At 52.6% G+C, this 20867-nt stretch overlaps 3 protein-coding genes across 7 annotated transcripts in view; 1 reads left to right on the top strand and 2 right to left on the bottom strand.

Moving 5' to 3' along the window:
- COL8A2 (collagen type VIII alpha 2 chain) overlaps positions 1–7720 on the top strand; it is a 32341-nt gene extending 24621 nt beyond the window's left edge. Inside the window, exon 3 of the mRNA XM_084497165.1 lies at positions 2657–7720. Within this exon, the coding sequence (XP_084353291.1) occupies positions 2657–4578 (1922 nt within the window). The 3' untranslated portion in view covers positions 4579–7720. The remainder of the gene's footprint in view (positions 1–2656) is intronic.
- A 544-nt stretch (positions 7721–8264) lies between these two features.
- Positions 8265–13768, bottom strand: ADPRS (ADP-ribosylserine hydrolase). 2 transcript variants are annotated; one of them, XM_084497340.1, is made up of 6 exons: positions 13477–13768; positions 12633–12729; positions 11599–11806; positions 11308–11492; positions 11128–11228; positions 8265–10565 (listed from the first exon to the last, which is right to left on the bottom strand). In XM_084497340.1, exons 1-6 carry the CDS (start codon positions 13742–13744, stop codon positions 10273–10275), a joined length of 1152 nt encoding a protein of 383 aa, XP_084353466.1. In that variant the 5' UTR covers positions 13745–13768; the 3' UTR covers positions 8265–10272. The 2 variants fall into 2 exon arrangements, with proteins under 2 accessions (XP_084353466.1, XP_084353467.1); XM_084497341.1 differs by having other exon boundaries at positions 10132–10565; positions 13510–13768.
- A 911-nt stretch (positions 13769–14679) lies between these two features.
- On the bottom strand, positions 14680–20141 carry TEKT2 (tektin 2). Of its 4 annotated transcripts, none has more exons than XM_084496953.1 (10): positions 20087–20141; positions 19805–19977; positions 19276–19401; positions 18464–18669; positions 18203–18346; positions 17421–17535; positions 16887–16994; positions 16043–16186; positions 15705–15784; positions 14680–15116 (listed from the first exon to the last, which is right to left on the bottom strand). In XM_084496953.1, the coding sequence occupies exons 2-10, from the start codon at positions 19958–19960 to the stop codon at positions 14903–14905; spliced, it is 1293 nt and encodes a 430-aa protein (XP_084353079.1). In that variant the 5' UTR covers positions 19961–19977; positions 20087–20141; the 3' UTR covers positions 14680–14902. The 4 variants fall into 4 exon arrangements, with proteins under 4 accessions (XP_084353079.1, XP_084353080.1, XP_084353078.1 ...); XM_084496954.1 differs by having other exon boundaries at positions 20030–20118; XM_084496952.1 differs by lacking the exon at positions 20087–20141 and having other exon boundaries at positions 19805–20035.
- Between the last annotated feature and the right edge of the window lie 726 nt (positions 20142–20867).

Genomic DNA, 20867 nt, shown 5'->3' with positions numbered 1-20867 from the left:
TAAGCAGACATTTGCATGGTTGGGTTTATTTTGTTTTGGTCCAGAAGGACGTTCATGGCTCTTCTGTGCATGACGGCTGTCCCAAAGGCCCTGCCTCAGCAGCCCCCAGCTCGCTGCCACGTGTGGGCCGTGCTCAGTGAGGCGCCCGGGGCTCCCCCTGCAAGGGGCACAGTTTTAAAGGAAAAACATGGTTTTACGAGGGAAATAGGCCTGGACTGCCAGCAGACAGGCACAGCAGGAGCAGCTGGGGCAACCAGGCCTGCAGCACCTTGGCTCAGGGCACTGGTAGGGTGCTGGATTATTCCTCTGATGGTCGGGTTCCTCCTTCTGGGATGAAGGCAGCACCGGGGGCTGCAGGACCCACCGGGTGATGCCCACACTCCTCGAGAAGCTCCCTGGTGCCAAGGTGAGGGCTGGCGGAGGCCGTGCCTGCCCCGTCCCCTCCCCGCTGCCCCAGCTGGCTCTTTGCGTTAGCATTCGGGGCAGCTTTGTTCATGCTTCGAGGGGAACACACAACCCCATGCTGCTGCCGTGAAACGCAGAGCTCGGAGACATGCGTCTGTGGTAAGACATGGTCTTTTGAAATAGGATACCGCCGGGGCTGCAGTGGCCCAGTTTCTCCCTGCTAACGTCCCCGGTTTGGTTTTCCCGTCTGCTTTTTTGGCCGCCTGCAAGTTGGCAGCTCGCGCCTGGCGTGGTTCTTGCGCTGCCTTGTGTGAGTGTGTGCGCACACTTTTCCCTTCCTTCGTGGGCTCAGCTGCGGAGCCTTGTTCTGATTCCATGCAAAATGACCTAGAAAACTAATTCTTTTCAAACCATTGCAAGAAAAGAAAAAAAAAAGAGGGGGGGGGGGGGAGTGGAGGAGGAGAAAACACATTGAAATAATTTTCCGGAGAAAAATTTTTCCAGAATTCAAACCCCAGAAATCTGCTTCGGTGCAATGCTTCACGTCTCCCTTGCCTTCTTTCCCACACTGTTTTCTGGGGTGAGGAGCAGGAGGCTCGCAGAAATCCAGTGGCAGTGTCATGACAGACAAGTATTTCCTTAATCCAGGCTGCCAAGTGACCTCTGTTATAGCTGAGGAGGAGTGGGCCAGGCTTTGATATGTAGATAAGCTGTGAAAATGTTTCCATTACCGAAAGAAAAACAAGCACCAGGTCTGGAGATGGCCAGAGCTAATTGCTGAGCTGGGAAAGGTGAAGCTGCTGCGGGTGCGCTGGGAGCCGTGCCTGCTGCTGCTGCTGTTGTGCTTTACACGTGTCCCAAACCTCCCCTAACCTCCTCCTGTTGATTAAAGACACCAAAGGTGGGCAGGTGATGGTGCTACGGGTGCTTTGGGAGCTCGGGAGCCCCTCTGCCTCCTCCAGCAGCACCAGGCTGGGGCACGCAGCGACCAGTTCAGCTCTGTTCTTCCTTGGGTTTGGTTAAATTTTGCCCGAGGCGTTGAGGCCCTTTCCTGTGCCCTTCACCTTTCTCACCGTAGCCCTGTGTACATACAGCTGCCAAGCCTTTCCTTCGTTTCGAGCTTCCCAAAAGAGAGCTCATGGCATTTGGTGTTTCTCACCCATTCCCTGCCTCACGTGGGAAGCGACACCCTGCCTGGGCTAGCCTCAAAGCGTGATTTATGCTCACGTCTGCGCTTTTCGCGCTGAGCTGCGGTGGGCATGTAATCTGGCTCGCCTCGGCTTTGTAGTCTCTCAGCCCATTAGTTTCTTTCTTATATCCGTTTGCAAAAGACCTCTATAAATTCTTTAAATGTCAAGTGGTTACGGCCTGTTCCCAGCTGGGCTGACTCACTTGGATGCAACCGAGGTTGCGTTTCCCTCGCAGCTATTGGCTTTTCCTCCCTCCTCAGCGCTTTTTTCTTTGTAAGTTTTTCTCTACCTCGCTGGACACGGGAGCTGAGCCAGAGAACGCCGCTGGCATGTCTTAACGGCTACACGAATCGCCTCCCTGGTCTCTCGAGTACACGCAAGAGGTTTCTTTTGAATCCCAAAGGAGACAATCAAGCGTAGGTCTCCGGGGCCCTGGCCTCACGGGATGGGGTAGAGGGATTATCTCCAGTCCTGGCATCCTCCGTTGCCAGCTGAGCCCAGGCAGCAGCGGCCGAGTCCCACGCTGCTTTCGAGGCTGCTGGGAAGTGAGGCAGCGGGAGGTTTGAATCCAGCTCCTAAAAAAAAACCCCACAGCAGGTCATCACAAAACAGCGCTGCCAGAGCCGACAGTAATTGCCGGTCTTGTTGACACCCTCTGCGGAGGGACAGATGGAGCAAGGCTTCAATTAGTGCCTTGGGCTCTGGCCAAGGTCTGGCCTCAAGTCTGCTGATGTGGTGGCCCAGGAAGCCACCGTGACCACGTTTAAATAAAACCATTTCTGGAGGAGGGCAGGCTTGCAAGGACCCGGTTGAGGGGAAGGCTCCCGCTCTGCGCAGCCATGCGCTCGCTGCAAAATAAATGTTAGCTGCTGACCTGCTGAGTCTTTTTTCCAGCCCCAGCACTGACAGTGGCTGCCTTTGGCACCACACGCTGCTTGGGGGGGGGGGTGTCACTGCAAAATGAAGGTGCTGCTGGCTGCAGGCACCTGAACCCCATGGCTTCACGTGTCCTCAGCCCACCGCTGCCCCCAGTAAAGCTCTGCGGTCTCCTCTCTCCACAGACATGCCGCCGCTGCTGCCGATGGACCTCAAAGGGGAGCCAGGACCTCCAGGGAAGCCCGGACCCCGCGGCCCCCCCGGCCCCCCTGGCTACCCAGGAAAGCCAGGCACGGGGAAGCCAGGCATGCATGGCCAGCCCGGACCTGCTGGCCCCCCCGGCTTCTCGGGCATTGGGAAACCCGGCATCCCAGGACTGCCTGGAAAGGCAGGGATGAAGGGGATGCCTGGAGCCAAGGGTGAACCCGGCATACGAGGAGAGCAAGGACCCAGAGGACTGCCCGGCCCCCCAGGGCTACCGGGGCCAGCCGGCATCTCGGTCAACGGGAAACCAGGCCCCCAGGGTGGCCCGGGGCTGCCAGGGTTTCGGGGTGAGCCTGGCCCAAAAGGGGAGCCTGGTCCCCGCGGAGAGCGAGGGATGAAGGGTGAAAATGGAGTGGGGAAGCCAGGGCTACCAGGACCACGGGGGAACGGGGGCCCTCCTGGCCCTGCAGGGCCCCCAGGGCCTGTTGGCGTTGGAAAACCCGGCCTCGATGGCCTGCCGGGTGCGCCGGGGGAGAAGGGCGACATGGGGCCCCCGGGTGGGCCGGGGGTCAGCGGGGAGCCCGGCCCCGTGGGGCCGCGGGGGCCTCCTGGCATCGATGGGATCGGCATCCCGGGTGCAGCGGGGGTGCCCGGCATACAGGGCCCTATGGGACCGAAGGGAGAACCGGGCATCCGCGGCCTCCCCGGTTTGCCAGGCCCCACGGGCTATGGGAAGCCAGGCTTGCCCGGCCTCAAGGGAGATCGTGGCCAGCCCGGGGTGCCGGGAGCCATCGGTGATAAGGGGGAACCCGGTGTCGATGGCGAGCCGGGTGAGCCGGGCCCTGCGGGTGTCATCGGGCCACCGGGGCCACCGGGGTCCATGGGCCTGCCAGGCAAGCATGGGCTGCCTGGCTCCAAGGGCGATGTGGGGCCCAGCGGGCCCCCGGGAATGCCGGGGATGCGCGGTGACCAGGGCCCGAATGGCTTCGCAGGGAAGCCGGGAGTGCCGGGAGAAAGGGGTCTGCCCGGCTCACAGGGTCCCCCCGGCCCAACGGGCCCGAAAGGGGAACCGGGGTTCATCGGTCTCCCAGGGGTGCCAGGATTAACGGGCGGCCCTGGGCCAAAAGGAGACGGCGGGATCCCTGGGCAGCCGGGGCTGCGGGGCCCCTCCGGCATCCCAGGCTTGCAGGGACCCGCGGGTCCAATGGGGCCCCAAGGGTTGCCAGGGCTCAAAGGGGAGCCTGGGCTCCCTGGGGCTCCTGGTGAGGGGAAAACGGGTGAACCCGGCATGGCCGGCCCCATTGGCCCTCCAGGAATGCCAGGAACACCGGGGCTGAACGGGCCACCGGGCCCACCGGGGCCACCCGGGCCACCGGGAGCACCGGGGGTGTTTGACGAGACCGGCATCGCGGGGCTGCACCTGCCCGACGGAGGCGTGGAGGGTGCCGTGCTGGGGAACGGCAAGCCGGGGAAGCCGCAGTATGGCCGAGGAGAGCTCTCCGCCCGCATCGCGCCCGCCTTCACCGCCATCCTCACCTCTCCCTTCCCAGCGTCCGGCATGCCGGTCAAATTCGACCGGACTTTGTACAACGGGCACAACGGCTACAACCCGGTCACCGGGATATTCACCTGCCCCGTATCCGGCATTTATTACTTTGCCTACCACGTGCATGTCAAAGGGACTAACGTTTGGGTGGCGCTTTATAAGAACAACGTGCCCGCCACCTACACCTACGACGAGTACAAAAAAGGCTACCTGGACCAAGCCTCGGGCAGTGCCGTGCTTGAACTCAAGGAGAACGACCAAGTCTGGGTACAAATGCCCTCAGACCAGGCCAACGGGTTGTACTCCACAGAATACATCCACTCCTCCTTCTCCGGGTTCCTGCTTTGCCCCACATAACGGCTGTAGGGCGCGTTTCCTTTTCACCCACTTTAGCCATAAACTGTCTTTTTTTTTTTTTTTTTTTTTGATAAAAAAATGAATTAAAATTAATACAAAAAAGAAAAATCACTGGGAAGAACGCGCAAGCCGTTGTCGCGGGACCTTGCTTCACGCTGTTTGATCCATGAGTCAAGAGGGTAATCAGAAAGGAGACGACTTTTCTTTCTTTCTTTCTTTTTTAGGGGGATAGAGAAGGGAGGGAGGGAGCAACTTCCTCAGTAAAGTGTATTTGGAATAAATTTTACCCTAGTGACTGCACATCAAACACAGGAACTCGCTTGGGATGGCAAGGATCTGGCTGTGCAGAACATCGCTCTGCGACCCAGGGAGGGGAGTCTGGAAGACCAGACCCTCCTGGCCTATAATCAAGTGCCCTCGCTTCCCGTTCTGAGCACTAGTCAAATAAATACAGCTGTTGTAATGGATGGCGTATTTGCTAGTCAACACAGAGGTCCTAGGCACTTAAGACAAATGCATACAGCACCAGAGATCCTTGATGGATTGAGAAATTTCCTTCCCAACCCATCAAATGCCCACGTTTCGGGCTCCCTGATGCCTGTTTGTTTAGACTGTGCTTTGAGGGGGCCCGTCTTACTCCAGATTCAGTGTGGTTGGATTTATAAACAGAGAAAGTGGAACACTTTGCATAAGCACCTTCTTATAGTAAGTAAATATTATTTTTTAGCCTTCCCCCCCACCCCACCCCCAATCATCTTTAGGAATAAAACCATCCAGGCACTGCTTTTTGGGAGGACGACAGCCAGCCTGGTCCAGAGCTGATCAGGGAAGCTGGGACCCCTGTGATGGACGAACAACGATCCTCCCTCTTGTGTTAATTCATCTCCTGGCAAGCCCGAGGGCTCGTCCTGTCCCCTACATTTCTTTGCAGTCCAAAGACTTGACCTCACGAGTGTGTCATTCTCTGATGACGCGGGGATGGCACAAAAAGCCTGGCTTACAGTGCTGCTGGCCTGGTGTGACGGAAGGTTTAGTTCTGCTTTCTTCCAAGTGCCTCTTACGGACAACCTGCTTTCACTGCCTCACTACTCCAGGATGTGTAAGCTTTCACATTGGTATTTTCCCCCCTTCTCCAGGGACCTTTTTATTAAGAATCAGTGATAATTCTTTAACTTCCCATTCAGTCGTTTTACAACGGTGCTATTACCTACTTAACGATGTTATTTACAAGTCTAGTGCAATATGTGTCTGTAAAAACGCGCCGTTCCGGGTGCCAATCTATGACAGGTTAAAAAAAATCACATTTGTCTGTTGTTACCACTTTTTGTCTCTCCAATGCTTGAAACGTCATCGACCTAAATATGAGCTACAAGGATTTGGGGAAGGAACGCGCAGATTCTGACCACTTGGCTGCTCTGTCCTTTGCTAAAGGGAGTGATTGAGCTCTGCTGCTTCGCGGATTTTCTCATGGTAGAATAGTGATTGCCAGCTGCACTTAGAGTGAAGCAATTCTTCTCATCCCAGGCAAGTAGCACGCTGCTGAAGTTACCCCATGAGTTATACTGCGTGTCCCCCTACCAGGGCACATCCCTGAGAAAATGGCAACGATTTGGTCACCAGCTGAGCAACTCTTACCCTCACATTTTCCTAAAGCCTACTCCATGGCCAAAGAGAAGAGATGTAGCAAGAATGGGACTTGGGATTGTTCTCCAGATTGACTGTACAAGATATTTAAACAACTTTTTCTATTATTTTTTTCCTTTGGTTGTTTTTTGTTTTGTTTTTCTGTAAGCCTGTCCCGTCTTTCTGTCTCTTGCCATCCAGGGCTTCCATTTAGAAACACCCCTATCCCTGAAATTAAGAAACACAAAAGCCTAAAATTGAAAGGCCAGCACTTGAACTCCTGCCCTTCTGGGGCTGGCATCCCTCCGCCAGGATGATTTGACTCCACGGAAAGCTGCAAGTTGTGACGTGAGGAAGTTCTCTCAAGTTGAAACGCAGCCTGGGCGCTTCTGATCCCACTGGACGTTTTTAATTCCTGAGAGCAGCGAGGTGCCACAGCCACTTGGGTCCCGATCCCAGCTGGAGCAGGAGCCATACAGACAAGCAACCCTAAAATTAAAAGTGGAAGCTCGCTTTCTTCGAGCCCAGCCTTGGGAGGAGGGCTCTGGGACGAAGCCTGCGTCTCCTTTATCGACTTTTCTGTCCTGTGGAGAACAGCAACAGACTGGAGCTGGCAGCACGGGACACCCGCTGGGGTCTTGCTCCCTCTGCCAGGCAGCTCTGCGGCGGCGGGGCGGCGACGTGCACACTACCTGCAGTAGGGTCCGCAGCTTCCACGTGCTCCCAGGTGCTCTCCGGGGTGGAAGCATAGTCCTCTTCTTCGACAACACCATTTATTTATACTGTGCTCTAACCTACGTTCGATCTCGTTTTGTTCTGTGTTGTTTTATTCCGATCTTCTCATTCTAGCTGGCAAAAAAAAGCGGCGACAAAAATACTCGCTGTAACCAAACCGAGTCAGTAACTCGTTCAGTGCTGTAGATATTGTTTTGCATTTCCACTTTCCCTTCACGTGCAGAGCATAAACCATAATCAACCTTTTGCAGCTGTATAACCTGTTACATTTACACAGTAATTGAAAGGCAGAGAGATTACATGCACATAGGCTAGAAAAAAACGATGCACGGGACGAGGGAGGCTGTTCACTAAACCAGATATCGTCAGGAAGATTTTTTTTTTCTGGAGTACTGAGTACATGATATTCGCCAGCAGAAGGAATTATTTTCTGTCGTGTGTGTGAGCGCATGGGATTTTGGTTTCAATCGCAGTAATAAAAAAAAAAGGTTGGGTTGGATGAAGTATGTCTATTGTTAATTATGAAAACTGCATTACAACATGCATTTTTATATACAAATTCTTACTATTTTTTTTAAATTTGCCTCTAGTATCTTCATTTCTAACCTAGTATATAGAGGTTTTTAGTTTTGTAAATACTTATTACATGCACTGTCTGTCATAGTAAAAGTTGGTTTAAAATGCACTCTTTTTGTGATCAGAAACTGGCCTTGTCTTCAGAACTAAAACTACAGTACTTGATTGTATTGACAAACCATCAATAAAACTTATTGTATAAAAGGTAGGCTCAGCTGTGCCTTTGTCCTACTTACCTTACCCTTCACTCCTTTGGACAGGCCCCCCAAAAGCAGCACATGCAGGATATAAAAACACCTACAGGGCAGACCCTTATTAGAAGGGCACGAGCTGACAGCTTCCTTACACTCCTCACACACTTGCCACCGACTCCTGATGAGCACAGCCTCACCTGGTCCTGTCCCTGGCACCCCTGACACCCACAAAATCCGTTCACAGGGGTGATGAGGATTATGTCCTCTCCTAGCAGAGGAAACAGGAGCGCTGCAGCACGGCCTCCAGGCAAATCACGTTTCACACACACGCTTTCTGTGTATGTTTTCCCAAGTCCAGCTTCAGCTAAACAACAAGGATTCTTTAAAACAGCTACAAAACCCTGGCAGAAACATAAATAAAGCCATCTAATTGCCCAGAAGCCTGACCAGCTCTGTTCTTCAGCTCAGGAGGGTGAGGTCAGATGTTCCCCAGGGCAATGTCATGCCTGAAGCCCAGAAACAACTTTGTGACTTTAACGAAAAGACAGGAGCAGTGGCTAAATAACAAAGATAGCTGCATGATTTTATTTCTTTCCAAGAAAGTCAGAGCTGAGTGTTTTGGTATGCATTTAAATTCTGGCCTAAAATGAGCTGTATTTTTTAAACAGGAAACTTCTGTTCTTCATGAATTCCACACATTTAAAATTATAAAGCTCCTTTAAAGGGAAAATACCTTCTTTTAAATAACTCTGTGAATACGTCGACATCTCTGGCAGAAAAACGTGAAAAACCTGACATTTTACACCTCAGATCTGCAGCACAATATACAAAAGACCAAAATTCCACATGTTCTCAGAACAAGATATTCATTTATACAAGGAAAACCCATTAAAGCATCACACAGAAGACTGGCACTTGAAGGAAGCAGAGTACAGGAAAGCCTGGAATGACTATCACGAGCAGATTTTCCACACGTGCATGCGGTCTGACACACACAACAGCCATGTGCTGCTATCAGAAGGGAGTGAACTCCATTCGTGTACAACATTCACTTCCTGGTGTTACAAGAAATACTAGAGAGAGAACACAGAATTACACTGCCACATTCAAATTTACAAACATTTCCATATGATGACTGCTTGCCTCTTTTGTTTTTAATTATTGGAAAAACCTTTTCAGACGTGCCGTACACAAGCTGTTATTATTCCCTTTCTGACCAGCTCCATTTGGCAAAGGTTTTAAACTTGAAACCCTGGAACAACACAGCTTTGCTAGAATATTCTTGCCCCCCCCAGTACCAGCCTCAAACCCTGAAATTCTTTTAAACTCTGCTAAGTTCTCTCCCAATTAACCTTCTTTCCCCTTTATTTTCAGATGATTCTTACAAAGTAGAGTTTTAAAGCTATGAGAATTAGCTCCTGCTTCCTGCTGAAGTCATTTTTTGTCGCTGACTGCAGCAGGAGCAAGAATTCAATCCTTGTGTGACACTGGGTTTCATGATGTACCTCCACCCCCAGATTTAGATAGCAATCTCTTGGTGCTCTGGACATAGGTAGGACAGGATTAAAAATGCAGGGTGAAAGGATTAGGAACTAAGGAAATGGCTGCAGAAATGTGAAAGTCAGTGATATAAGGGAACACAAAATGTAATAAATCAGGACAGCATCGGGCAGATTGCAGAGCACAGGACACCAAAGGGGCAATAATTAGTTATGCCTTCTTCCAGCGGTAACAATGAGCCTACTGGGATTCTGTCTGCATGCACCAAAGGCAGTTCATGGAATCACAGAATGGCCTGGGTTGAAAAGGACCTTAAAGATCATCTAGTTTCAACCTCCCTGCTCAGTGGGTTGCCAACCACTGGAGCACGCTGCCCACAGCCGCATCCAGCCTGGCCTTCAATGCTTCCAGGGATGGGGCAGTTCTTAAAATGCCACGAGCTATGCAGAGAAATCCCTTCTCCAATCTCTGGCACTTTTCATTTTGCTTTTACTGTAGCGAACATCCCTTTCTGTTCTCCTGCATCCTCACTGCACAGTACAGGTGGGAAGCATCCTGCCAGGCTCTCCCCTCTCATGCTGCTCTGATGACTCCCACCCACAGCCTTTAGCTGGTCAGTAGAGAACAAATCAGTGTTTCAAGAGGGGTGAGCAGCCTGTGAGAGCCACTGCTTGACAGAGCTAACAACTGAAGTGAAGGCCACGGCGTACAGAGCAAAACAGCAAAAGAGTCAGCGGGGTCAGACACCCACCCAGCAGTGACAAAGTGACATAGTGGCAGGAGGGTGGGACAAAGCAAGAAGCAGAAATCTTATGAAAACTAGATGCTCCTGTACTTCAGAGGAGAGGCACGCCACTGTCCAAGGCGCCGCATGCAGCCATTTCCCAGCTGAACTGGAAGTGAAGGGCACGTCCCGTCTCTTCAAACCCCTCGGCTCACAGCAGATGTCTCTCCGATGGAGGCTCACCGGTGTCTGCAAATGGCAGGGATCCCCCCCAAACTTTCTGACCAGAACAGCAGAGGATTCCACCTGCTTTGCCTTCTGCACACAAGCTCCCCTCGGGGCTCAGAGCCGCTGGCAGTACAGTTCATACAAGCTATTTGCCAGCTTCTGCGTCTCTTGAAAAGCTTCACAGCTCTGCTCCCAGCTCGGGGGTATCTGTTCCTCACCATAATAAGCCCCTGCAATGGCTCCTGCCATGGTGGCAATGGTGTCTGTGTCTCCACCCAGAGAGATACAGTAGATGATGGTCCTCTGCAGGTTGCTGTAGTGTTCAGGAATATCTGGGTCAGCTTCCATACAGCGCAAGAAGGAGTAAATTGCAGTAGGGACAGACCGCAAAGCTGCGATGCCATTGCCTGTTAAAAAAAAAAAAAAACAAACAACAAGCACAATGATCTTTAGTGCTGCAGAACACTCTGGTCTTTTTTCCCACACAAGTACCTGTTCCCTTTTCATTGCAACATCCTAACACCCCATTGCCAGTTACTTTCTGTTTTAGTATTGCTGATTTTATCACGCCAAAGAGCAAAACTAAGTTTGCAAAAGACTCCCTGTGTTCACCACTACCACTGCCACCCCGGAGACCAAATCAAAGCCACACCAGCACGGGCTGGCAGTACTCATCCAACACGAAGATCTTACAGCCATTAAGACGAGGTCTTAGAATATTAAGAAACTTTACTCAAGATTGTTTTTCTTAGTCAGATTTTTTTTCCCAGCAATTCAGGGAGGGAGTCACAGGGTCAGGACTCAGAGAATTACTGCCTGGAGAGCACACGCAGCCTTTCCAGCACACGCAGTGCCTGGCAGGCAGCAGGGGCCAAAGTGGTAGCCCGGGGGAGGACAAATGACCCTGGCTTACTGAGTTGGTCCTGCTTCCAGCTCTTTCCTAACACTAGTAGTAAGAAAGGTATTTACCTAATTCAAACAATACATCATCTTTGGGAACACTGCTGAGCTCCAAAAATTCTTTTATTTTCTTCAAGCGCCTTGAAAATGGTAAGTCCTCAAATCCCAGCCTGGAAACAAAAGCACAATAAGGAAGAGAGACTGAAAAGCCAGAACAAACTGTACACAGCAGCGTACACAGCTACTTACGCTCGGGCATCAGTAAGAGATTTATCGTCTGCTTCTATGTCTTCCATGTGGCTAATGAGCTGCTCAAGGAAGGTTTCCTTGCTGAGCTCTCCCTGCAGGGCGAGATGCACTGCCAGGGCCTGCAGGATGGCCCCGTTGTAACCCAGGGAGTTGGCATGGGTTAATTCAGCACTGAGCTTTGCAAACTGCAAAAGAAAACACATCATGAGCAAAACTGAGAGACCACGGTGGGACTCGCCTGACAGCAGGGAGTCGTAGGGCCAGGGTGCCCAAAAGGGCCAAGAATCATACCTTCTTTACATCCTGAACATCAGAATAGGCGAGCGAAATGCCTGCCACCCTCATGGCACCGCCGTTTCCATAGGAGCCTTTCCCATTAAACTGGGCTCTTGCAGGTTCAAACACATCGTTGCACTTGGGGCTCAGGAGCTTCTTAAAGACGTTGACAACTGCCATCCCGTAGCCCCTGTTGGGTTCCTTCTTGTATTCCTCAGCAAACCTGCCACGATCAAGAAAGCATCAGTTACACAGGTGAGAAAGAATACAAGGGATGCTCAGTCTGTTACTGAAGTTGCAAAGCGTTGTAAAAGGCACTTCATAGGGTGAATTAATAGCACATGGACAATCCAGTGACAGTCACGGTTCAACTGATTCACTTCTGCATGCAAAGAATCTCACTCCCAAAAATTGGTGTGAAAGGAGGAAAGGGTGTATAAACATCATCTTTCACAACCCACTTGTTTCCCTCTCAACTTTGCTTTGAAATAGAAGCAAACTGGAAACATTTCCCTGGGTCACAACCACAAAGAAAGTCTTTTGTTCAAGTTCAATGGAAGTGTTTTCTAAACAAATAAATGCTCTCCCCTAAGTGGAACCAAATGCTGCCAGGGCTGTGGATCCAAAAGGGAAATGGATTATAAACAAGCTGAAGCTGACCTCACTAATATTCACTAACTAAATTAAGGGAAGTACAAACATAAATAGCAACAAATTAACATGAAAGGAAATGCTTCTGAAATGTCTGAGCGTTATCTTTCACAAAGGTGGGTAAATGCACACGGCTGCAATACAGAATGGTAAAACAGCACGTCCCATACTGCTTCATTTCAAAGCTAACGATGCTGTATGTTCCAGGACAGCGCTAAGCACATAATAAATTACAGGATTAGCAATCACTCTTATTTTCTCTACAAATTTACAATGACTTTGCCTTAGCCCCCGTCCCCTTTTGCAGAAAATTACAGTGATTGCTTCACTTTAAAAAAGTCTTGCCATTGCTAGTGAATATCAACACCCTGACCTCAGAAGCTGGCTGCAGTCCTTACCTCTTGGCCATGTCAACTTCGTCAAACTCCCTCTTGGCCAGCAGAGACTGCACCACAGACCTGCTCATGGCCGTGTCGTCTGTGTACGAAAGCGTTTCTAAAATAGAAGGTCAAAACATAACATGAGCGTCCAAGGGCAAGCTCCTGTCCTTCTCAGCTCCCAGCTCTTCCCTACTTTCCAAGGACTCCCTATCCGCATAGTTGGAGTTAAAAAGCTACCAGAAGACCGACAGCAACTCAAGCTCACTGCCCACAGCCATCAGAGCAGCGAGGCACAGAGCATGAGGGATGCGATCACAGCAAGAACAAGACAAAAAGCATTTTGAAGCAAATAAGATCCAAGACAAAATGTTTGGTGTTTCATAGGCACAGACAGACAAGTCAGAGATGTCTCTTTCTTGGGGAGTTTACAGCATGCACTGACAAGCAGAGAAGATAAAGCACTGCTGCATTTAAGTTATACGGCAATAAAATTGTGCCACCAAGGTGCAGCGATGCTCCTGCACCCCAATTTGACTCAAAAAACATCTGAGGGCCCTCAGCTTCACCTCCATGCCCAACATGTGCACGGGGGCCAGGACACGGCCACGGGGAGCTGGGCACAGCTTCAGCAAAACCAGCCCCAAAAGGGAGGACCCCAGCCCCAAAAAGGGGGACCCGAGCACTAAAGGGAGGACCCGAGCCCCAAAAAGAGGGACCCCAGCCCCACAGCACCGGGGTCCTGCACCCAGGCAGGGCTGAGGGACCCCGGGCTCCCCACGGTTGGGGTCTGCCCGGTGTGAGGGGATCTCGGGGGGCTCCCTCCCGGGGCCGGTCCCGGTCCCCCCCCCGCCGTTCCGCCCACCTCTGCGGGCGCTGCCGGGCGGTTCTCCCTCACCGGCCGGCCCGGGCGCCGGTTCCAAGCCGCGGAGGAAGCGCAGCAAGTCGGGCAGCTTCACCACGCTCCTGCCCTCGAAGACAGCACCGAGGCAATCGCCCAGCAGCGCCCCGGCCAAGCAGCCCCGGAACCGGGCGGGACCGGGCCGAGGACGAGCCGCAGCCGCTGCCACCGGAGACCGACCCGAGCCCGAGCCCGAGCCCGGGCCAGACCCGGAGCCCGCCGCCGCCGCCATTTTGTCCCGCAGCGCCTCACAGCCGGCACCAGCGGCCCCTGGCGGCCCGGAGGGGAGAGCGCTGAGAACCGGGGGCTGCGCTTGGGGGCTTCACAGGGCCCCTGGGGGCTGCCCATGGGATCACAGAATCATTAGGGTTGAAAAAAGCCTCCAAGATCACCCGTTCCAGCCACTACCCACTGACCCTGTCCCCCAGCACCACGTCCAACCTCTCCCTGAACACCCCCAGGGACGGGGACTCCACCACCTCCCTGGGCAACCCGTCCCAACGCCTGAGCGCTCTTGCTGAGGAGAAATGTCTCCTCATTTCCAGCCTGAACCTCCCCTGGCACAACTCGAGGCCGTTCCCTCTGCTCCTGGCACAGTTCCCTGTGAGCAGAGGCCGACCCCAGCTCCCCACCCCTTCCTTCCAGGCAGGTGCAGAGAGCAATGAGCTCTCCCCTGTTCCTCCTCTCCACCAGCAGCAGCAGGCTGGAGGATGTTATTCCCAGATGGCCACTTTATCTCCCTGTGCTAATTTTTCCTCCATCCCCTCTTGAAGGACACGGGGCTCCTTCCCCCTAGGAGCAGTGCCCAGGGGGAGCGTGGTGCTCAGCGCCTCGCAGCACACCAGGAGCGGGACCTGCACCTCGCCCTGTGTTGGGTTAAAACAAGGCTGCTGGCACACGAGGCAGAACGGACTCTGGCTCTTGTTGGTGTAGCTTGTGTTAACTCTGCAGGGCTAGCAGGCGGGGGGAAATCCCAAGCCAAACTTTAATCATTAAAGGGAGCAGATTCGAGTCAGTGCACCCAGAGAGCAGATGTGGCGCGCTGCCACCATTACACAGTCCCTTTTCAGAGCCCAGCCTCGCACTTTGAAGGACTTGAAACACTAAAGAGCCCAGATGGATTCAATCATCACGAAATAGCTTCCAACACTGTCAGATGACAACTGCTCTTGGGGACAGACTCTTTATTGTTTATAATGCTCCTTGGAGTGCAAGAGGCTATAAACATCATGCAAGGGGACAGACAGTTATATAACAAACTAAGGAGAGAGAGAGGGAGGAGAATTACATTATCCTAACATGACACAGATGTCCGCTTTCCCTACTACGGAACTGAGTCACTGGTAGCTCTCTCTTCGGCGTGGCTCATTGCACAACACTCCCCAGCACGCTAAGCCAACTCCAGCTGCCCGTTCTTCAGCGGGGAGGGTGCACGGTTTGTGGTCCGGTTGAAAGTGTCGACCTCTGGCACAAATTTCTCGGCAGGAACCACGAGTTTTCGCCGGCTATCCATGCACTTGTTGTCCAGCACCAGGGAATTGGCTTTGTAGCTCATATCTGTCTGGATGCGGTAAAGCTGTCTGTATAGAGCGTCCAAGGCATCCCTGAGAACAAGCACAAGTGAGAGGATTTGGGTTCAGACATCGTATTCACATCTCAAGTTGGACAGGAAACACCCAACTTCCCACTTTCTGGCAGCAGAAATAGCTGTGTAGCGTTTGCCTTTGCATAAAGAGCTAATGCACCAGATCCTTCTCGGTGCATAGCAGTAGCATTGTTTGGGTCTGTGAATAGCAAGCCCACACGCTGCTCCTAGATTGCAGCACAGAGATGTGCACCCTGGGAGCCCTGTGCCAGCCCAGAACAGCACTTCTATTTCCTCCTTCACTTTTCACCCACTTTTTTTTCCCTTTTAGAACTGCTGATTAAGCCCGGTTGCAGTCTGAGTGCAGGCAAGGGCCGTGGGAACCCCATCCAGCCTCCCACCATGCAGACCTCCAGGCCTTGCCTGCTCCCCCGCTGCCCAGTGAAGCATCCCTCCAAGTCCAAAAACCATTTCCACTCTTGCTCTAAACAGACACAAGCTCCAAAATGCAGCTCCTGCAGGCATGCCAGGCCCAGCACTGCACATAGCCATGTCCCTCACGTCAGCAATGCTGGGCCACCATCGCTGCAGGGAGCAGAGGACTTACTGTGCCTCTGCCAGCTTGAGCTTGAGCGCGCGGATGATTCCCTCCAGCTGGTGGACCTCGTCTGTTAGCCCGTACTGGACCTGCAAGGTGGGGAGGGAGTCAGTCGTGGCAGTTAACGGGACCAATGTGCTGTTTTAGAAAGGCCACAGTTCTCTCGTTCCCCTGCTAGCCCAGCTGGGACATTTATTTGCTCGCTTTGCCGTGTGCTTGTAGGAACTGTTGCTCAGTCCCTCTGTAGTTTTCTCCAAAGCACAGCCACGCTTCTCAGACTCACGCAAGCACCCCAGTTCAGCTCCCCTGTCCCTACTGGCAGGATGTGTGCCAGGTGAGGCTGGTACCTGATCCCGACAGAGCTCCACGTTGGGCCGATACGTGCGGGTCTCCAGGCGGGTGTGGGCTACTTTCAGATCCTGCATTTTCCTTCGGAGATCTTCCTCCAGCCGTCGGATGTCCTCTTCCATCTCAGCGATTTCCTCCAAGGTCTAAGGATAAAGATGTGCACCATGAGGGTGATGATGATCAGCCACAGTTCCCTTCCCTTAGGATATAGGCTGGAAAACAGCCCCCACACATCCTGGGCTTTTACTGTGCTGGGAATGGATTTTAAAACAAGGGCTTTTGAGTGTTGAACCCCTCTGCTCATACACCAGGCTTCTCACACAGACCAGGCATGGTGCTGCGGCGCTTTATGGCCATGGTGGTTGAGACCAGGGGTGAAATAAAAAGGCCAAAATGTGGCAGCACTGCTGGGAAATGTCAGAGCAGCAACTGTGACGGCAGAGGAAGTTTGGGTGTTGCAGAGATCACACATGTGCCACTTAACAGCTTTCGTGGGGAACGATCTTTATATTTAAAACAAAACCAAGACAGATTTATAGGCAGCCTCTCTCTCACAGTTGTGTTCCCCTGCAAGTGCAGGATCAGTAGGGAAAAGCAGACTTTTGCCATCACAGATTAATGGGATGGATAAAAATCCAAGGAATGGAAGAGCATGCCACGGTTTAACAGAGCCTTTCTTGTAGCAGGGAAATCCCTACCCATCTCTGCCCCCAGCTTGTCAGACCAGGACACGTGAGCACAGCAAGGAAGCGCTCAGACCGAGTAGCATTCCAGGTAACAAGCAGCCTTCGGATTCAATTCCCACCCAAAGTTGTGGTTGATGACCAAACAAGCGCCATTTACATTTCGCTCCTGCCATTTCAGCTCATCGTAGGCTCTCTCCATGTCTCTAATCCTCTTGCGCAAGGCAAACTCTGTAGCTACACACTGAGCCTCCAGCTCGTTGTTGGTCTGAAGAGAGAACAGTCTGCAGTCACACACATCCCAAATGGCTCTCCCTCCCAGCAGCTGACAATGTGGCCATCACATGAGACGTGTGAAGTTGGGACAAGCCTATAAACAAAACCATCGGGGTTCTGGCAGCTGGAAGGGTCCCCTGACATGCACATGCAGGTCATGCAGCCCCCTGTAGCCAAAAAGGCATGGGAACGATGGACTGGTACCAGTCTTCCAGGTTGCTGAGTTTGTTGCAACCTCCACAGCACAATCAAACCCCCCTTTTAAAGCAGGAGAGCGACTGCTCTCAGCAGGGTGTGTGGGCTGATGCTCTCTTTTCCAGGACTCCCTTTCCCTGGTCACAGCACACAAACCCATTCTCCCACGCTGGATCCCACAGAACTTTGGCACCACTGATTCCCAACCAAGGGACTCATTTACCTGGGCAATGGCAAGCATGATCACTTCTCGGAGCTTAGTCGAGGCTTTCATTTCTGCCTCAGCGTGATCCTTGTTGTATTGGCTATTCTGCTCCCACTCATCAACTGCAGTTGATCTGTGAACAAATCAGTTATGAAAATAAGTTGTGTGTTTGCAGGACAGTTCAAAAGGAACCACCTGCTGCAGGCCAAGGTGGCTTTCTGCAGTGCAAAACGATTCAGGAATTCTGGAGGTCACATCCTGTCCGATCCCCTCAGTGCACCAGCTGGAGCTTGCTACCCCACGGCTCCTGCACCAAGCCCAACATCTGCTTGAACTGGGGACACATCCAAAGCACGCTATGAAATGCCAAGCAAGAGAAAAATGTGCAACAGCTCCCCCATAAGCTGTGCCAAAGGCTGATACCATACTACTCACTGTCATCTGTAGCCAAGTAGCAGGGAGGCAGGGCAGCAAGCTTCCCTGGTTTTGCAGTGACAACTTAGATAACACGTTCACTGTGCTCCCATTTTCCCCTTTACCAAGATATTTGACACTGATGGTGTTATGGGCTAGGTATGCTCTGACATCCTGAAAAATCTGATAGCACCAGTACACGTCACTAGCAATCAGCCCACTACAGTCATGGATTCAGGTCTCGTCTCCCAAAAGGCTGTGGCTTCACATTCCAAGAGCCACAACAACCCCCAGCAGCCAACTCCTGTTCTGAGCTCTCTCGGTAACTCAAGACTCTTTCAAGCACCAGCATGGATTTGGCCCCCAAGGGCAAGCTCTTTACTTACCCGTTTGGGACACGCGTTGGGTTGACCTTGAAGGAGATATTGGGAGAGTTCACACTGAGGGATAAGCACACGCGATCTATTTCCAACGCTTCCATCTTGCCCCGGTGGTCAAAGCTCAGCTGCTGGCGAGCTTCCTGGAGGTGGCTGCAGGAAGCAAGGCTGGAGTCAGCGGGGAGCATGCGGACAAGAGAGGCAGCTCCCCACTTCAAAATCACAACCCCCATCATCTTTTTAAAACGAGCGATGTTTTATTTGACTCACCAGAGCTGCTCGAAGGCTTCATTCACCCTCTGCTGCAGTTCTCTCTTGGCCTTGTCTATCACCTTCACCTCCTTGTGCAGCTCGTCCTCCACGGGGTCCCTCACCACGTCGATGGCACGGCGGCTCTCACGGAGCGTCAGGCACTCAATGGCAACGTCCAAAGACAAGTTCTTTGCCTGGAGGGCACGTTCTGCTGCTTCCTTCACCTGGAGGGAGAAGCTAGCTGTGTGAGGGGTCCCCTTCAGGGATGGAAGAGGAAGAAAGGAAGGGAAACCCACCAATGCCTTTGGTAGGAGGGCATTTCCACTGCTTGTATCTGCAGTTCTGAAACCTCTTAGCAAATCTGGGATGAAAACTGTGAGAGCTGAACACACCAGTCCTCTATGCCTGCTCTTCACATCAGGAGTCACACCTTGCTGGGGGCTAAGGGCTCCAAAAGGAGCAGCCCGTGGGTTTAGAACTAAAAGAATCAGAGACACATCCCACTGCTACTCTCTATTTAAAATCAAACGTTTTCAAACTAAGGTCTTAACATACTGCTCACTAAGCTTCAGAGCTCAAAAAAAAAAAAAAAAAAAAAAGAACACGTGCATGCAATGCACAGCTCCATAAAATGGCTTAGCTCAGCCAAGAACACACTGGCTCGCTTTCCAGGAAGTCATTTCATCAGGTATCAATCCCAGTGTACCTGTGATAAGCCCCCACCTTGGACACCATATGGGCTTGCCCACTGCAGAAGACACAAATCAATTATTTAACATCCCATGTTAAAAGCGTAGGTTGATTTCCAGCCATCTGTCTTCCCAACATACTTTGGCTAAGGCATCGATTTCCTCATCTATGTCTGCAAGGCATTTGTCCAGGGTCTCTTTCCATCTGTTCACACTGCTGATACGTTCAGTCAGGCGGGTTTGGTTGTCATGTTCATCCCATTTCGCCTGGAATTAGAGTAGAAATGCCATGAGTTGGTTTCTTTTGTTTATTTTTTTAAAACTGAAATCGTGAAACTTGCTGAAGGCTTTTCCTGGATTCAGAATTGACAGACCTCTCGCAGAGGTGTAGCATTGTCATTTGGTCAAACAGCCACCTGCACAAGTGGAGAGCACAGAAAACAACACAACTTGCAACGGCTGTGAGAATCACACCCTGGGAGCTCATGACAGCACACACACCACTGCACACATATATTTATTTACTTTCTGTAAATGTATTTAGGAGGTTTCCAGGAGGTAAACCCCTCTACTCTCCCCTAGTTTGTACAGTGGGATCTAGACACCCTCCTACACTCCTCAGCCTGCTGTTCTGACAGACCCAGGAGTGGCTGAGCTGCTGAAGGCCCACCTGGTTGTTGGTTTCGTTGCGGAGAGCTCGGGTTTCCTGCCGGACTCGGTGGGAAGCAGAACGCTGGCTTTCGGCATCGGCTGAGATGAGTTCGGCGTTGGTGTGCCAGTCCGGCACAGTGAACCTCTGCCCCGGCTTCACGCTCAGCGTGGCCATCTCGCCGGAACAGGCGACTGCAAGGGAGCAGAAAATTAACATTTATTCACAGAAACACACTAAATTTGCCTCTGGGGAAGGGCAAACAGAGCTGCCCTTCTGGGCCAGGAGGAAAGCCCCTCCAACCTGCAGCTCCCCGGGGAGCGGCGCTGCTGGCAGAGCCAAGGAGCTGCTCCTGGCACCACCTCTCATTTACAGGGCTGGGACAGCGCAGCCGCTTCCATCAGCGGCTCTGCTTCTGTCGCTGTTGCCTAGGCTCTGCCCTGGCAGCGCTCTCAGGGGACTCAGAGGCTTTGCAGGAGCTGCACAGCTCGCTGCCGTCTTCATGATCTGGGGATTACTGAGGGGGCTTGGAGCAGCTCCAGGAGAGACTGCAGCTCCACCACAGCTCCTGAGGAGACCGCAGCTCCTCAAACCCTCCTCAAACCCCGCCATCCACCAGATCTCTGGGGGCACGCGACCACCCCAGTGCAATACACACCTACCCCCAGCCCCTTGAGGCAGCACTGAAGCTCCCCAACCCCACAGGACCGCCGGGGCACAGGGCTCAGAGACCCTCCGAGACCTTGTGGCTGAGGGGAAGGCACGAGGGCAGTCCCCACAGCCCTCAGAGGACCCCCGGAGCAGCGCTGCCCAGCCTCAAGGCAGCCTCAGGGCCTGGCCCCGCTCCCCTCAGGGCCCGGGGCCCTCCTTCACCCCCTCACCGCCGCCGCTGCCGCTCCCCGTTCCTGGCCTGCGTGCGGCCCCGTTGCTATGAGGCGCCGCCACCCCTGGGGCCGTTACCGGGGCGAAGCTTCCATCTTCGTGTTGGTTACTGCGGGAGTTAACGCTCCAAGGCGATAAAAAGCAAAAAGCAGGAATTTATTATTATTGATATTTGTTAAAGGGGAAGCCCAAGGGACAGGCG

The sequence above is a fragment of the Aythya ferina genome (assembly GCF_964211825.1).
Source record: "Aythya ferina genome assembly, chromosome: 24".
In the NCBI taxonomy this organism is placed as follows: Eukaryota; Metazoa; Chordata; class Aves; order Anseriformes; family Anatidae; genus Aythya; species Aythya ferina.
The sequence above is the reverse complement of the archived record's forward strand: the minus strand, read 5'-3'. Positions and strand labels throughout refer to the sequence as shown.

Bases quoted from the DNA above. Each gene is read 5' to 3' on its own strand.
- ADPRS (XM_084497340.1), bottom strand. From the start codon at position 13,744: ATGGCGGCGGCGGCGGGCTCCGGGTCTGGCCCGGGCTCGGGCTCGGGC. The intron at 12,730-13,476 runs GTGGGCGGAACG...CTTCTATTTTAG, and splicing joins GCCCGGCAGCGCCCGCAGAG to AAACGCTTTCGTACACAGAC. The intron at 10,566-11,127 runs GTAAATACCTTT...TTTTTTTAACAG, and splicing joins TGATGTATTGTTTGAATTAG to GCAATGGCATCGCAGCTTTG.
- TEKT2 (XM_084496952.1), bottom strand. From the start codon at position 20,002: ATGTTAATTTTCTGCTCCCTTGCAGTCGCCTGTTCCGGCGAGATGGCC. The intron at 19,402-19,804 runs GTGGGCCTTCAG...CTCTAATTCCAG, and splicing joins GCAACGAAACCAACAACCAG to GCGAAATGGGATGAACATGA. The intron at 16,995-17,420 runs GTAAATGAGTCC...TTCTCTCTTCAG, and splicing joins TCATGCTTGCCATTGCCCAG to ACCAACAACGAGCTGGAGGC.